At 36.0% G+C, this 18,668-nt stretch overlaps 1 protein-coding gene across 1 annotated transcript in view; it reads left to right on the top strand.

Moving 5' to 3' along the window:
- The window catches only part of LOC120354999 (dynein heavy chain 7, axonemal-like), a 714,404-nt gene that overhangs the window by 371,365 nt on the left and 324,371 nt on the right, over positions 1-18,668 (top strand). The window contains exons 15-16 of the mRNA XM_039443223.1: positions 1,177-1,336; positions 15,978-16,135. Coding sequence (XP_039299157.1) covers positions 1,177-1,336; positions 15,978-16,135 — 318 coding nt within the window. The remainder of the gene's footprint in view (positions 1-1,176; positions 1,337-15,977; positions 16,136-18,668) is intronic.

The raw sequence follows: 18,668 nt of genomic DNA, 5'->3' as shown, positions 1-18,668 counted from the left end.
GAGCATACCTGTCATACAACAGAAGTGGAAAACTGTTCAACCTGTCGACCATCTCCTTAACATTATCTGTGAGAATGATTTCATGCAGAGGCAACATCAAACATAAGAGCACTCAATCCCAGGCACCTATAACTTTCATAATGTGATGAACTCCTGCATTGGTTTCGGCGGGTGCAGTCTGTCGGTACAAAACACAAGGTCATGTTTGGAGAGCCCAGGAGCCGGGAGTTGATTTTGGTTCGCAACTAGATTCACATCAGTGACAGCAACCATATCTAGCCAAGTTTCTGCAGTTGCTGTGGAACAGCTACTATTTACAGAGGCTAAATCGAGTAGATTTGTATCAAAGGCACCTATGACAATGAAATGTCTGTAGTAAGTCATCAAATTTGAAATAAATTTCTCAAATTTAGCAGGTGATATAATATCAGGAGCTTTATAACAAACACGTACAAGCACATGCACACCACTTACAGAGACATTGAGAAACATGAATTCACACACATTTGCTACTGAGTTATCAGACTCATGTAAAACAGAAACAGGTAGATGAATTCCCACATGGACCGCAATTCATTCAAAACAACACATAGTCGAGATATTTCAGCTGTAGAACAGTTGTTTTGATGACTTTCAAAAAATTATCGAATTTCACAACAATTTACACAAAGGAAAACCTACTCTCAAAACAATTATATATTATAGTATGATCGTAGTTTCATTATGTAGCCACCGAACGTCATGATGTTATTCCCCAAGTCACTCTCGTTCAAGAATGAGGCTTACAGTTGAATGAGCAAGGAAAGTAGTGTGAGTGTACCACACCAGATTTTCTCTTGTTGGTAATCAAAATTATTTTTTTTTTATTCCACTTCAGTCTACTTTTACACTATAGTTTCCGGAAATAGGCTACGATGAGTATATAGTTTACTGTATGGATGTAAAAAAACATTTTTAAAGATAGATTTGTAATAAATATATGATTTAATTCATAGACTCAATTGCAATCTTTAGAAACGCTCTAGTATAACGTAAATATCAACACAAGTTTTGTTGTATTAGGAATATCTTGGCAAGCAAAACTAGTTTCTCAAGTTGAATAAGTTATCATGGCAATCTCAAGGTTTCTCTATTATAAATAATTCAGTTTGATGGTAGATGTGATTCTTTTTCCAGGCTTTGGGTGCATGAGATGATGAGAGTTTTTCATGATAGATTGGTTGATCCGAGTGAATGTACCTGGTTTTACAAGCAGCTAAGAAATACAGTTGAAGAACATTTCAAGGAGCCGTTCGACTCGTCATTGGATAGCCTACTGGGCAATGAAGAGGAAGAGGTTTGACAAACATTCATTTTCATTGCTTTAACTATAAGGTGATTTTATTTTACAAATGATTCGTAGAAGTTTTTTATCATCTAACTTTCAACTAATAATTTATTACAATTTGAAAAATCGTTCCTTGACTCTTCTCTTAATATTTTTTGCGTTATTATAGTCAAGATTTCTGGCTGCATCAAGATCGCGCTTACACTGAAAGAGTTTTCCTACCAAAGTTAATAAAAAATAGCACAACCCTCTCCTCCACAAAACCCTGTCCATCTCCTCCCTGTGTCACCAACCTCTCTCCCACATATCAGCCTCTACTCTGTCACCCACCTTATCCTTGACCTTCCCCGCCTTTCCTGCCACCCAGATCGAAATTCAACACTCTCCGTCCAACATATTCCTCCTCACGTCCAAGCACATGTCCAAACCACCTCATCCTGGCCTCCTACATCTACCCAATGGTCACACGCCAACTGTACCTCCAATCACCTCATCACGAATCCTATCCCTTCTTGTGACCCCACACATCAATCTTAGCATTCTCATCTCAGCCACTCCCATTTTCTTCCCTTGCCTTTTTGAACTGGCCAGGTTTCCGAGCCATACAACTTAGCTGGTCTCACTATCAATATGTACACCTTACTCTTCATCTCACAGTTCACGTTCTTATCATAGAACACACCACTCATTCTCCTTCATTCTATGCTGTAATTCTGCATCCAGCCGAACGTCCCTTTGCAAACTTGAAGCTCACAGATAATTCGGCTTCAGCCGTTGAGTAGATAAGACGTCTTGGTTATCGCTCTGAGCCTGTGCCGCTATTCGTGAACCTGGTAGAACATGAGTCTTATTTCGTGTTATAAAAGTTGGAATAATTATAATTTAAAGTATAAAAAAGTCGGTCTGTGGCATCTGTAATAAAACTATCGATGTTGGATGTGGGAGTAAGTGCACAGCAATGTGTGGAGCTGTTTTTCATGATCATTGTATTGAAATTGATAACAATGACGGTGCTATTACTCGTTCAAATGAAAAATGGAAGTGTGTGGACTGTCGTTGGCCTTCTACGAGTAACACAAACCAACATCAGGAAACGCTGTGGTGACGGAAGACTTTCGTGTGTGTAAGCTTGATGATTCCAAAAAGGATATGTTAAATACAATAACGAGTATCAAATCTGAAGTGGCTGAGCTTACAAACAAACTCCACACAGTTCCTATCTAACAAAGTGGATGAATCAAGCGCCCTAATGCTGAAAGTGAAGGTAGAACTCGCAGATATCAAAAAGGAAAACGCGCAATTACGTTTGAAAAATATGGATCTCAACGAGTTAGTGGAGGTTCAAAGAGAGAGAATGCGAAACATCGAGCAGTATACCCGGAAAAATAATTTGGAGATAAGTGATATTCCGATGACTCCACAAGAAGATGTCCTTCACATAGTGAAGGATGTAGGGGCTGCACTGGAATGTGACATGCAGGTGTCTCAGATTGCAGCGGCTCATAGAGTACCGTCATACAACAAGGAGCGTCCGCTTGCGATTATAGTAGACTTCTATAATCGAGACATCAAAGGAGAGATTCTCAGGAAGTTTCGAGAAGTAAGAGGAAAAAACCATCTGACCGCCAACACAATCAATAAGAACTTCATACCCAGTAGAGTTTATGTGAATGAACATTTGTCACTGGAGAACAAACAATTTCTCTCCATGCTCAAAAAAAGTGTCAGGAGGTCGGATATGCTTTTGTATGGTGCCGAGATAGGAAGTTTCTTGTTGGAAAAGCTGAGGGGGAAAGAGTGATGAAGGTGAATACACTTGGTGACATTAAGAAACTAAAGTGATTGGCTTTGAAACTAACAAACCGAATCTTTCGAATGTATTTGCTTTTCTATACAATGAAATCTCAGAGATACTGGGAGAGTGAGATTTTTGTTTCAAATACATTTTCTTACTATGCTGTTGAAATTTTTGAATAAGATTTGTTTTTTCGAGGATTCAGTTCAAATTTTAATAATTTTCTGTTTTAAATGAACCCAACAACTTATTACGATGATTTGAAATTGTTTTTCAATGACGATGATAATCTTTCCTTTATATATGCAAACATAGGAAGCGTAGGGAGAAATTTTAATACCTTAGTTGCTGAATTAAGCCAAATTGGAAGAAATATTCATTTTATAGTTCTGAGAGAAATCTGGGTTAATGATGATGATTTCTGAATTAACTTATATAACCAGGGTATAACATTTTTGCCAATTGTAATGACAGCTATACAGCTGGAGGGGTTATGTGTTATGTAGATGAAGATATTAATGTATCGCAGATGAGTTTTAATATGACAACCGCGGACTCTTTACTTTTAAATGTAACTATTAATCATGCTTACTTTAAGCTAATCTGCATATATAGATTGCACTGTTTCTCAGGAATTGATTTTATAGATTATTTGATAAATAAGTTGCAAAATGTGAATCATAATATAATTCACGTAGGCGATATAAATATTAATTCAAATAGCTGTAATAAAGTACAAAATTGCATGAGTGTGATGAGCGGATATGAATTTACCTCTCTCATTAATGTTCCAACAAGAATTTCAGAGAGCACAAAGTCAACACTCGATCATTTGTTCATTAGAAATTCAAATATAAACTCATTTGAAAGTCCAATTTTTTATATTAATATTACTGACCATTTCATGTTGGGCTTAAAAATAAATAATTCCAGTGCCAAGTTCAAAAAAAATACGAATATAACTGATAAAGATTCTGAGCTTTCTTCCTTTGATTTTAAGCTAGCAGGTGAGAAACTGAAAGGGGTAGACTAAAGCTCTCTTTTCTTCTACAATGATGCAAATTTTTGATATGAATTTTTTTTAATATACTAACACTACTAACACAGGTCTTAAATGAATGCAAATTGTTCAGTAAATAGAATAGACTGAATAGGTCTAGAGTTTCCAGTCCATGGATGAACCAAAATTCATTGACTAGAATTTGAAAACGGAAGAAACTTTATTCAATTAAGAAGAAGCCTCCTTATGAACAGTCGTTCAAATCATATTTCATTAACTTTTGTGATACTCTTAAGAATGATATTGATGCAGCAAAAAATATTTTTTTCGCCAACTAAATTGAGAGTTGTAATGGAGACTCCTCTCAATGTTGGAAAGTTATTAATAGTGTATTAGGAAAGTCGAGTAAGAAAACAGTTGATAAGATTGAATCAAACGATGGGAAAATTCTAGATGATCCGAAACTGATAACTGAAGCAATTAACAGCCAGCTTATCTGAGTTCAAGTACAGGGTAGGCTAAATCAGCCCACACCTACACCATCTTTATCACTTCCAAACCTGCAATGTAGAAACCGATCCATGTTTATTTATCCTACTACTCTCGATGAGGTCTCATCAGTAATAAGAAGTTTAAAAAATAAAAATGAACAGGATACGATAAAATTTCCGTGAGTCTCATTGAAAGTATAGCTGGACCAACAGCTCCAGTATTGGTTCATATAATTAACTTAAGTTTCCAAAACGGAATATTCCCAGTTAGATTGAAAATAAGCACAGTAATACCAATTTAAAAAAAAACATTCTTCATCGAAACTTGACAACATCCGACCAATTATGTTTATTATCCATTTTTCAAAAATATTTGAAAAGCAGAATATTTGAGGAGCAGATTAGTTGTATATCTAGACAGGATAGGCTTTTTTAGTCGTTTCCAGTTTGCTTTCAGTAAAGGAATTGGAACGGAGGAAGCCCTTATTTCAGTAACTGAAAAAATCTATGATAGTTTCAATGCAAATTATAAATCAACTGGACTCTATATCGACTTCAAAACCGCGTTCGACTTTGTAGACCACAACATATTATAAGCTCAACTGGATGCAGTGGGCATAAGAGGAACGGCAAACAAGTGGTTCAATAGATTTCTTAGCAACAGAATACAAAAAGTCAAAGTCAAGGATCAGTTCAGTTCACCGCTTGTTATCAGAACAGGTGTCAATCAGGGATCAGTGTTATCAGCTACTTTGTTCCTGATCTTCATCAATGATTTACTAGAGTCACCTTTACATGGTCATGTGAGCGCTTTTGTGGATGTGGTGGCACTTTTCTACTCTCACAGAAATATAGAAGAGATATGGGCAAATATTAATGAAGACCTGACAAGACTGAGGCAATGTTGTGATAATAATAAAATGAAGATTAGCATAAATAAAACAAAGTATGTAAATTTTAGTGTAACAAACAGTTTTGATTTTCCATCACCATTGGTTTTCCATGATTTGCAGTGTAACAGAATGGATTGCACATGTGAAATGATAGAAAGAACTACAAAGTTTAAATATTTGGGTGTTAACTTTGATCAAAATTCAAATTGGAACTTCTACATCCAAAGCTTGCATAAGAGCATTAAATCATCGGTGAGAACGTTTTAGCTCTAGACAAATTTTTGTGATCTTAATCTCTTAAAAATATTATGATATTTTGCACCAGTACTATCCAGACTTCAGTATGGGATTCTCAGCTGGGGGGGGGGGGGGGTAGGGTGCTTGTAAGAGTTACCTTGAAAAGCTGAGAGTATCTTAGAATAATACAATTCGAATAATAGAGTATATAGAGTCTTGAAGATATTCTATGTCAGAGCTGGCAATAATGGTACAGATAATTCATATGAAAGAACAAGAAGAACCACACAAAGAATGTTTCGTCTACCAAAAGTTAATAAATCAATTTTCAAGCAATCGTTCCAATATGTAGCTCCAAAATAATTCATACAATTACCATACGAAATTGATTCATTTGAAAATATTAAGTCTTTTTAAAACTTCTGAGAGCTTAGCTAATGTCTTTCCAATAATTAGTTTTTCTTGATGCAACACTGACATAGGTATGAATATGTTTATAAAGAAGCAGGTACTAATAAATAATAAATGGTAATAATAAATAAATGTTTATTTCACAAAAAACTAAAACTACAACATCAATTACACAAAATATTAGATAAATTACAATATTACATACAATAGTTAGTTAAAAAGATTCTTATAATGTGTCCTCTACTTGTTAAGTTTTTTCTGTGTGGAAATTGACCTACTCCACTATGGCGTACCATGTTCTAGAGTAGGTTTTGTTAGTTTTTTTGAGCGTATTATCAATTATTTAGTGTTTAGTAAGTCATTAGGTGGTTAGTTGTTTGAAATGATGTTTTCTATGTTCTGTCTTCCTTTGCTCATCAACCAATTGTGTACTATTGTTTTGAACTTTCTAGGATGATTAATCTGTTAAAAGTTTGCAGGAAGTAAATTGTATAATTCTGGTGCTAAATGATTGAAATGTCTCTGGTATAGTGTCTTCCTCGCAACACTGGTGATGAGAAGATTCCTGTATCTGGTGTTGTGGTTGTGGTTTGTGGTTTGAAATGTTGTTGGGTTCCTGTGTAATCTGCATAGCATCTCCTTGGAGTAAAGCTGTCTTGGATCCATCACGTCAAACTCATTGAATAGCTGGTCTGATGAATAGCGTGGAGGCTTCTGGTTGATGACCCTCATGATCAGCTTCTGTACCCTGAGGAGCGGTTCGATGTGCAAGAAGCTTGCACCTCCACATCCCACAATCCCATACAGCATGAGGGACTGTGCTAGAGAGAAGTAGATAACTCTTAAACAGCCCTTGTCGACCAGTGTCCTCAGAATCCTGAATCTGCAGATGGTCTTCCTCAGTCTCCCGCATAATTCATTGAGATGATGATCCCAGCGCAGAAAAGAGTCCATTGTAACTCCAGGTATTTCTGTGACTGTTTCCTGTGAACTGTGTATGAAATGTTATTCCGTTGATTCTTGATTACTATCTCATCTCCTGTTGGCTGTCCATGTTGAGTCGCCAAAAAGGTCAGAAAGAAGGTTCTCTCATGGTTCAATGGAGCAGATTCTCACTCAACCAGCGAGATTCCCTCTGAAGTCCAGTCTCAGCTTCTCTCCATGTCATCTCCCAGGTCGGTTCAGAGAACAGTGAAACAATATCATTTGCAAAGGTGGTGATTGATTCATTAATCTCCATGTTCCATAATGGATTTATGTAGAGAAGAAAAAGTATGAATATACAGAATGAATAATAAACAGATTCAACATCATATATACATATTTTTATTTATTTTCGATAATTAGAATAACACAAGTGAGAAATATATCATAGAGTAACCATGTATCATGGTTTATGATACATTTATAGAATAATAATGACAGCCTTTATTTTTTTGAATATTCAAGATGAATTGTACTGGTTGTATATTTTTTGCTCACTTTTGTTCACATTGGTTTGCAAACGTCACGGAGTGCAAGATATTATTCATCAATGCTGGACTCAAAAATCAATGGATTTCATTTTGTATAATTTTGAATCAAGTTAGAACCATCTATGTAATTTTTTTAGTAATAATGATTATTTTTATTTCTCTGCAAGTTGACCACGAATACTGGTTAGAGTAGTCAACTTAGTTCCTACTTTTTAAATTGTAACTTGCTATTTTCTTGTGATAAGGAATCAGTAAATTTCAATTTCAATTTGAGTTAGCTTCCATGAACTCGTTCAATGGTCAGTTCATCATTGTTCCTCAATGCCATGTACTCTGGTTGTGTCCGGCTTATTCTCATGCCTCTTCCCTCAAGCGCTTTTCTCCAGCTCTTCAATCTCCCTTCCAACTAGTTTCTAGTCGCTCCACAGAGCATAATGTCATCCGCAAACAGCATGCACCATGGCGCTGGGTTCTTAGCCTCAGATCTGTTGATATCAATAATTATGTCAAACAAGTATGGACTGAGTGCGGAGCCCTGATGCAGACTGACTCGCACCTTGAACTCATCAGTTCTTCCCACACTGGTTCTTCTGTGATGGCTCTTCTGTACATTTCCCTCTCCAGACAAATAAACTTTTCAGACACAAACCTTTTCTTAATACTCCACCACAGCTTCTGCCCGGGTATCCTATCAGATGTCTATAAACATCCAACCTATAAACAAAGTTGGTAGTATTTCCAAGGCACTGGAGAGAATAGTGCATGAGCAGTTGTCACTGTACAAGGAATCATTCAACTTCTTTGATGAAAATCAGTCTGGTTACTACCCTTTCCACAGCAAAACTACAGCACTATTAAAAATCACTGATGATATTCGAAATTCGATGGGTCATCGTCCTTTCACTCTTCTTGTGTCATTTGATTCCACGAAAGCTTTCGTTAATGTCTCTCATTCAATCTTACCGCATCAACTCTTTTTTCAGTGTGGTCTATAATCTTCTTGTGTTCCCTTGTTCAAGCCCTACCTTACTGATAGGTACCAGTGTGTCAGAGTGGCTGAGGAAAAAAATTCCAGGTGGCTGCCAGTTAGTTGTTGCAGAGGTCTCACAGGGCACAATCCTTGGCCCTCTTCTTTCCTCTATCTATGTGAATAACCTTCTTCTGATCTTTCGTGATTTTTCGTGATTTGTCTTATGATATTCATGCTGATGATCTTGTTCGCCACATTCACTTTCCTGTTGGTCACTCTTCTTATGCTGATGATGCTGTGACTGCCATGAATATTGATATAATATCTATGATGAACAAAATCGCATTGCTCGAGTTTAAATTCCAGGGAATGCAAACGTTTTATTGTTGCTTATGACAGACTGTACAATCGACTAGACTTCAATGCAGTGTCCAAAGTAATGCTAGATTGCCATGCACTTCAGTATGAGGAATGTATCAAGTTTCTGGGAGTTTTCATAGATAAGAATCCTAATTGGACCCACCTGACCCACTGAACACCTTATCAAGGAGGATTTTCACTACAATGCATCAATTTGAGAATTGAGGGAAGTTTCTCACAACCAACCTTCGTGCTACGCTTGTTCAAAGTCTTGTGCTACCCATTGTGGACTATGACAGCATGGTATACAATGACATGACTAAGGAGCCTAATATGAAATTGCAGCATGCATATTATGAAGTTTTATTTTTCATGGTATACTTTCATGATGTTTCATTCCATATGAATGCAAATGACAACATTTCTTTCCTCTAGTTTGCTAATGTGATCTGGTATAATGTTGATGGCTCACTACAATATTATTTTACTTTTATATCTGTAAATGATTAATATTGTTAAATAATTATTCCATTTTCAAGTTTGATTTCATTCTATATTGTTAATTTTTCTGAATGTTAACATAGGCAACAGCCTTGTAAGAATTATTGTCAATAAATATCTTATATCTCATATCTTATCTTATAGGCCTTCTCCAAGTCCACAGAAGCCAAGTGCAGCTCAGATCATGTCACTCTTGCTTTCTTCACCAGCTGCTTAGCGCAGATATCACATCTGTGGTTCCTCTTCTAGGCATAAAACCAAAAACTGCTCCTCGCTAATCACCGTCTCCTGTCTCAGTCTTCTCTCAATCACTCTTCCCCAAGCCTTCATTGCGTGAGACATCAGCTTTATACTCCTGTTACTGTTACAATCCTGATTGTCACCAATATGCTGCTGCGTCATTCATCCAGCACTTTCTCCTGCTCTCACAACTTTGTCATAAGGTTCCACAAGAAATCAACTCCTTCCCCTCCCAAACTTTCTCAGGCCTCTATTGGTATACAGGGTGGGTGAAAAGTCCGAGAACGGCTCAATATCTGATCAACAAAGGTAATTTGACAGTGGATGTGATTGGGGATCCTACTCGAATTGGAAAAACTACTTTAATATGACTTCACAAATCTTGTCCTCCATCTTGGATCCACCATATTGAATGCAATTTTATTTTTCCAATAGGAAGGTTGTCATACGATACATAATTTTTCGACAAAATGTATGGTGAAAACCGCACATCGATATCTCAAACCATTCAAAAGATATTCACATTATTGACCTAATATCTCGTATTAAGCTGTTCTCGGACTTTTCACCCACTCTGTATAATCCACTCTCACTGCTCTACCACGCTTCATCGCTCGCAACGCCTCCGCTCTATCTATCTGATGCACAACATCCTCATTCACCTCTCCCTCTTCAAATTTCCCCTGTGGATTGTCAACATTAATCCAATTATTCTTGGAATGATTCATCCACCTGCCTCTTATAAACTCATTTCCTTCAAAACCACATCATTCTCATCCTTCATTTGTTTCATCAAAATTGAATATTTTGCTGCTTTATCCTTTGTCTTTTTTATTTCTATCAAACCTTCGCTTCCCTAGCTCTTTCACCAGTTCCCTGTATGCCCCATCCATTGCCCTTTGCGCTTGTCACTGCTCTTTTAGCCTCCGTCTTTGCTTGAGTATATAACTCCTTGTCTTATGTGCTACCAGAAACAGCTTAGTGCTTCCTTTTTCCTCCAAACCACAGCTCTCACATCCTCATTCCACCACCATGCTTTCTCATTTTCCGGTGGTCTCTTACCTGAAGTCTCCACTAGTATCTTTTCCCCTGCCTCCTCAAAACACAGGCGTTTTATCTCCACCAATTTCAGTACCCCATCAGGCCTTCCCACACCATTCAGTGCTTCCACTCTTAATCTCTCCTGTGTCTGACCATCCTTTAACTTCCACCACTATATTCGATATTCCTTCTAGACATTCTGCTCTCGTATTCTTTTCTTTGCCATCTCCCAGTCCATCACAATCAGTTTATGCTGGGCAGCTACATTTTCACTATCAAAAACCTTGATGTTCTCTATCTCTCTCAGATAATCCCTCTGCCGCCGTATAAAACTAACTGGCTTCTTTGCCCTTCATTCCTATTTAATGTTATAAGCTGTTCTTCCCTTATCTAAAAGAAAGTATTGCCAAATCGGAAGCCAGTGCATAGTCTACAATTCGCTGCCCACATTCATTGCTTCCCTCCACCCAACACTCAATCGACCCCTCACCACTAATACCAACATGGCCATTTGAATCCCCTAGAAGAAGCTTCCCTTGGCACTGCTATCGTCACCTCATCCAAAGCTCCCCAGAACTCTTTCTTTTCTTCCTACCCACGTCCCACCAGCGGTGCATAAGCACTAATACCAGTTGTCTCTGTTCCACCAATATTAATTAGCCTCAATAGTTCTGGCAATGAATGCTCAAAAAAGGGTATAGAAGGAAAAGTTTGGAAGAGGATATTTGACCCCGCAGTTCTATTGAGGGTAGTAAGGAGGTAGACATATCAAAAGTCCTCACCCCTACACCGTGTGCTAAGTGCTAAGAGGGAGGTTCAAAGGTACCATTTTTTGGTTTCTCGCATATAACTCGGAAACTATTCATCTTATGGACATGACTGTTTCATACGAAATTGAAGGATACATGAATCCCTACAATATTCATCCTACAACTCATCTGTATCTCCCATAGTTCCCGGGATATCCACTCTTGAATGTGTGACATGTAAAAAAAAAACACGTTCGCTTCCAATTTTTTGCCATGTTTGCTCTTATTAAATAACTTCTTAAATATTGATGGGAAATATCCATGCTGATTATGAGCTTATGGAGCATCGAATTCTCTTCAATTTCACGTATAATTTCACTTTCACGCATTTCCCTACGACTGTTGCAGCAGCTTTAGTGTTGAGTGTGAAATCTTCAGCTTTGCAACAATAGACCAATTGACAAATGAATTTGGAGGGAGTTTTTTCAGCACAATTTTTGACATTGCAGCTTTGTATAATATGAGTTGTCTCCTGATGGTTTCTATGCTCGTATTGTGAATTAAATATTTATTTGCTGTAAGCCTTAGGTTGTATAGGCTGTTGGCAGCGTTATTTGTAGGAGGAATATCAGTTTTATGCTTAATAATGAATTTTACCACATCCAAAATATATAATTGTCTAATTGTGAGAGCATCGAATTCTTGAAAAGTCAAACTTGTTGGGAAATGTCTAGGTTTATTTAGAATAGTTTCGATGATCAATTTTTGAAATAAGAAAAGTTCTTCCAAATGTGAGTTATAACAAACCACCCACACAGTTATCCCATATTGAATTATAGATTGAACCAGAGCAAAGTATACCATTTTCAGCTGACTTTGATTCAGGATTTTGATGATAGAATTTGAAGGAGAGGTATCTTATTCTATTGCAGATAAATTTTATGTCAATGTCTTATTTCAAATGTTCACCGATGAGAACACCTAGATAGTTAGTGCTATTGACTTCTTTTATATCCGGACAATTACAGTTGATTGAGTTCTGATTACAGTCTATGTGGAGTTTCAAATTTGAATTTTCTTTAGGCTAACCAGATCTTTTTAATGCGAAAATGATGTTATTGGTTTCAGCAACATTCAAGCTCAATGTATTTCTGTCCAGCCACTTTTTTATGAGCAAACAATTCAATTTAGTTTTAATTTTTTTCTGTCAATTCTTCCCCATCTCATCCTTTCATATCTACCGTCTATTTACTTTTCCTGTTACCTTTTCACCTTCTCAAGGATTGATGGTATTCCTAGTACATGGATATCCATAGTTGGAAAATCCCTTCAATCTTCCATCCTTTTTTGCACCACTTTCTTTTTATTTTGTTTTAATGTTTATTGTTGTTGCTGTTTGCATGAATTCTTTTTGTTAATCTCTGTATTGGACTTATGTGTTTATAAAAGAAAGAAATAAATTGAAAAAAATCGAATACCTTTGAAAAAAATTCTTTATTGAAATTTGGTAGTTTCGAAATATTTTGTAGACTATCTATGTAAGACGTTATATATCCCATTCCATTCCATTTTTATCTTTTATTTTATCATTTTTTTCGTGATTAAACGCATGAAGAAGGGCCCCACACAATATCTCCTATGGGGCTTCATTCAGACTATAATGATACACGTGTATTGTGCATGAGTATGTATTTGCTACACCAGTTATGCTTTTTTATTTACAGTCTTACAGTAGCGCTCGTAGAGTAAACATCTTAGTAGTTTAGTTTCGCCGTAGTGATAGTTTTCAAAACAAATCTTCCATCAATAAGTGGGTCACTGGAACATAACCATACAGCAGCTATCTTCATACGTAATCGTCGTCGGATAGATGAGGTCACCAACCAAACCACCGGATGGACTGATCCCGCAATTCGAGGAGGAGGAAGAAGAGGATAACTTTCCAGGAAACCAGGGACTCAAAGTACGAGAACAACCAGGTAAAATGGAAACTGTTGAACAATTATTGCTGAGTGAATTCAACAGAGACATAATGAACATGAAGAGTATCTCTACGGAATTCAAGGAATGGGCTATGTCAGAATTTGAAAAAAAACAAGGTTTCCAGAGCCGAATATGATAATTTCTTAGAATTAGTTCAGAAATTAGCATTGGTAATCGTGAAAGTAGAAACGAGAGCAGTTACTATTAGCCAAATAAGTGACTCTTTAGGGCATCCGAAAATTCACGACTCATTACAGGACATAAGCAAATCTGTTCAGGAAATTAAAAATAAAGACAGGCCTATCACTTTCGCAGACATGATACAACTACCGAAAAAAGCTACTTCAAGCGATCTCCAGTCCAATAATAAAGTCAGGAGAATCCTCCTAAAAGAACAGGTAGTCTTAATTAAACCCTCAAATTCCACCGGTAATGAGAAACATGACAGTGAAAAAATAAAAGGAACACTGAAAATCAACATTGCGAGAAAGGATAACATTAAAATATTAAATACAGTACCCGTTAGAGGAGGAGGTTTACTCATTGTTCTGGATTCTCTAGAGGACAAAAATAAATTATTGAAGAATAAAGCTGTAAATAATGATCAATTCAAGATAACTGAGCCCCAAAATGAAAAACCCAGGATAATTATTTATGATGTTCCATCTGATCTCACTAACAAAGAGGTAACTGAAGAAATATATAACAAAAATTTTGTCAATCAAGGGATACAGAAACAAAAATTTGAAGAAGGTTGCAAGCCATCATTCAAATTAAGGCCGAAAAACAAGGATTCCAAGCATTGGGTAGTAGAATGTGGACTCAAAATTATGAAAGCAATAATTAATAAGAAAAAATATTTATAGATATGACATCATGTAGAGTAAATGATTACCATGCAGTGCAAAGGTGCTATAAATGTCAAGTCTATGGGCACATCACAAAACATTGTAAAAAAGAAGAAGACATCTGTGGTCATTGCTCCATCACAGGACACAACATCAAAACCTGCCCTTCAATTGAAGAACCTCCAATATGTTTTAACTGCAAAAGAGCTGATAAGCCCACAGACCACAAAGTAAACTATCTGAAGTGTCCCAGGTATGTGAAAGCATTGCAACAATCAATTGATTGAACAAATTATGGAAGTGCTTGAAAAGCTGTATCAGACAAGAGCTGGAATAAATGAAATTAGGCAAGAGGTGAATAGAATTCACAAAAATAAATATGAAAGAATAATTAAACAGGATTATAGAACAGTATCATCTTTCATAATATACGGATCAAAAAATCAGTACAAACGTGTATTCATAGATGAAGCAGTATTAATGCATGCAGGTTTCGTGGGATTTGTCTCATCTCTCGCTGGTGCTTCTGAGATTATTCTGCTAGGAGATTCAAACCAAATACCTTACATAGAGAGAAGTAAATTAACAGCTGAATGGTCACACATTTCATCTCTCTGTGAGAAGAGAATCCTTAAAACAGTAACTAGAAAGTGTCCAATAGACGTCTGCTACATCCTTTCCAGCTACTATCCGTCAGACCTCCAGTAACAAATGGAGAACTTGGAACACTTGAACCCAACACTCTGATTCTTACATTCAATCAGCTCGAGAAGAACATTCTTCTCAAGGACAGTAAAGTACTGAGTGTAAGACAACTCTACATCCAGGCTATCATAACGCGAATGAGGAGAAACAACGAACACATAAGACTGGCAGATCATAACCATCAAACAAGGCAGAGAAACACGAATTTAATAGTATCAAGAATGAACACCACATTTGGACAAAGAAACTACAAATATTTGAGACCAAAAATTTACAATTCAATACCAAGTTACATTAGGGAAGAATTCAATAGACACAGGTTCAAGAAAAGTTTATTTTCCTGGTTGGTTGATATTGGAGTGGAAAATTGTGAAAATTTAGTAGGACTGTAAATATTGGAACTATTATTTATTCTTCATTATTTTCTTTACTGTTTTCAATTTTTCTAAAAATTAACTTTCTCATTATTATCCTTAATAGAGAATTAGTATTTATCTACTAATTTCATAACTTTGTATTATAAATTTTACTAATTTTGTTATAAAAACTTAAATCCCATATCAGTGAATGAAGTTTGTAAATAGTAATTGGATCACGCAATAAGCAACTAATTACTTATACACCAACACATATCATTTATAGTGAGGTATATATTTATTCATTGAAGTTATCATTTAATCATTGTTGAAACACCGCTGATTTATGTAGTTACATTACAATAATATAGACATTGATAATATAGTTATCAATATTCTAATGTTGCATTCAATCTTCATTGTAATTCATAAGTTTTCATAATATGTGAAATTTGTTGCATTATCAGCTGCTATACTGTAATTTATTGTGAATTCGTGTATAAACCAGAATGTATTGTAACTTACTTGAATAAATAAATAATTCAAATAATCCACTGTACAAAGGCTCGAGTAAATAATATTTCATTCTTGTTAGGTTACAGAAGAAAAACTTGGCTACCTTTTCTTCAGCAATATATCGGACAGGAAATACGAGGAACTAAATTCAATTGAACAATTCCATAATCTAGCTATCAGTGCTCTAGAAAAGTACAACCAAGAGCGTACGAAAAAACTCAATATAATCCTTTTCGAGTGAGTTCTAACAGATTAATTGTCTAGAAATGAGTTATGCACGAGCTTCTTCATTCAGCAATATTAACTCTACTCACTCTATACATTATTTCCTGTGATTCAGTATGACCACTGAATAAAGTCTTCCTGCACATACAGTAGTAATTGCTTGATTCCTTCATGTATTATATTGCATAATCTTTAGATGATAAAATTAAATTTGATTTATTGTATAATTATATTTATCATATCACGATAAATTCAATTGGAAAAAGCATAGAATTTTGAAAATCCATTATGAATAAAATGTGTTTTTCCAAAAATGTCACACCTTCGAGAGCGGATATCTCGGAAAGTGAAAGATATATGGAAAAAATTGTAGGAAATTATGTAAGCTTTGATTTTGTATAGAATAATCATATCCGTGAGATGCATAGTTTTCTAATTATACGTCAGAAACCAAAAAATGGTACCTTTGAACCACTCCCACCCCCGTAACACTCTGGGTAGGGGTGAGGACGTTTGATATGTTCACCTCCTCACTACCCTAAACAGAACTGCAGGGTCAGAATTTGTCCTCTAAACTTTTCCCTGTATAGCCTTATTTGAGCATTCATTGCCTGGACTGAAATGATTGATTGAACGAAAACCGCTGAATTATAACTTTCTTTTATTATTTGTAAATAAATTATTCCAAAAAGTAGATTTGAAAAAGAAACGATTCACATCTCATTCTTCAAGATTGAATGAATATTAACAGAGACATGGCAGCTTTAGTGATAGCTGACATACATTTAAAGATTTTTGTAACTTTTTATTTTGGATTAAAAATCTCAAATCGCTTATGAATAACATGCAAAGCAAATGAAGATTGTTGCATTATAGAATCCATACTAGAAGCAGCATGCCTAGGCGTGCACTGCAATAAACCTCCAGCTGTCACCTATCACTAAAACTGCCATATATCTTAATATTCGTTCAATCTCGAAAAATCAGATGCAAATCGATTTGGAATAGTACCTTTACTGAAAAAAGTAATTCTTGTAGTTTCTTTGTAAGATCAACGGTTTTTTGGTTACTTCAGAAATGAAAAATTTTAAACCTCCAATCAATAAAGCCATTTCACTTCATGAATTTGAAAAAGTATCATATTTTTTGTACCTCGGTCTAGTAGTCGTTAATTTCTGTGCAAAGTTTCACTTGCAAAAGCTGATTCAGTAGTTATTTAGAGAATAGTAAGTGAAAAAAATTAAATGCCGGCTGTGTGAGTACCTAGTGTGTAGGGATTTCCGGACAGTTTTGGAATTATATTCAGGTATGTTTCGTAACCAGGAACAATTCCCTAGAATATTGGTAGGGAGTTTGGAAACAATCTGTATTTTAATGTTGCTTTTTATGATGAGAAATAATTGATAATAACTTGAAATATGAAGTGAACAAACACTTTGAAAAGGGCTCAGTAGAGTCGTAGATTTAGCAAAGCTATTATATAAATAATACTAATTAGAATACAAACAGGTGAAAAAACACTCAGAAACTTTCATTATTTTCCGAAATTATCAGTGACTGTGTCACCTTCATCAACGGTTGTTGTAGTGGTAATGATGTTTTGTTCCAACGGTCAAAACCACAGAGTTCGTTTGAAAAAATGGATTACAAAAGTAGTATAAAAATGGCGACTCTGGGACACAAGTGTCCCAGAGTCGCCATTCACCTCAAGGTCATCTAAGTCAACCAAACCTAACCTCAAGGTCATCTAGGTCAACCAAACCTAACCTCAAAGGCATCTAGGTCAAACAAAAATAACCTCAAGGTCATCTAGGTCAACCAAACCCAACCTCAAGGTCATCTAGATCCACCAAACCTAACCTCAAGGTCATCTAGGTCATCCAAACCTAACCTCAAGGTCATCTAGGTCAACCAAACCTAACCTCAAGGTCATCTAGATCAACCAAACCTAACCTCAAGGTCATCCACGTCATCCAAACCTAACATCAAGGTCATTCACGTCATCCAAACCTAACCTCAAGGCCATCCTTGAAAAAAAAATGAAAAAAAAATAATAAAAAAAAAAAAAAATGAAAAATAAATAAAAAAAAATGAAAAAAAATATAAAAAAAATAAAAAAAAAGAAATTGAAAAAAAAATTAAAAAGAAAATTTAAAAACACATAAAATCGGGAATAAATAGGAAAAAAATGAACTTGGGCTCTGAACTCTGAACTTGGGGCTCTGAACTCTGAACTTGGGGCTCTGAACTCATGGCTCTGAACTCTGAACTCGGGGCTCTGAACTCAGGGTTCTGAACTCTGAACTTGGGGCTCTGAACTCGGGGCTCAGAACTCTAGACTCTGGACTCAGGTTCTGAATTCTGAACTTCCAGACTCTGGACTCGGGGCTCTGAACTCTGGACTTCTGGACTCTGGACCCTAAACTCTGAACTCAAATGTCCTGCATCATTGAAAATGTCTGTCAACGAGATAATACCATGAGTTCCTCCTCCTCAAGCTCAATCACTGCATCCCCCAGACATAGCTCACTGTTTGGCAACATGT

This window comes from Nilaparvata lugens, chromosome X, assembly GCF_014356525.2.
Source record: "Nilaparvata lugens isolate BPH chromosome X, ASM1435652v1, whole genome shotgun sequence".
Lineage (NCBI taxonomy): Eukaryota > Metazoa > Arthropoda > Insecta > Hemiptera > Delphacidae > Nilaparvata > Nilaparvata lugens.
Note: the sequence above shows the minus strand (reverse complement) of the source record. Positions and strands in the feature narration are given on the sequence as shown.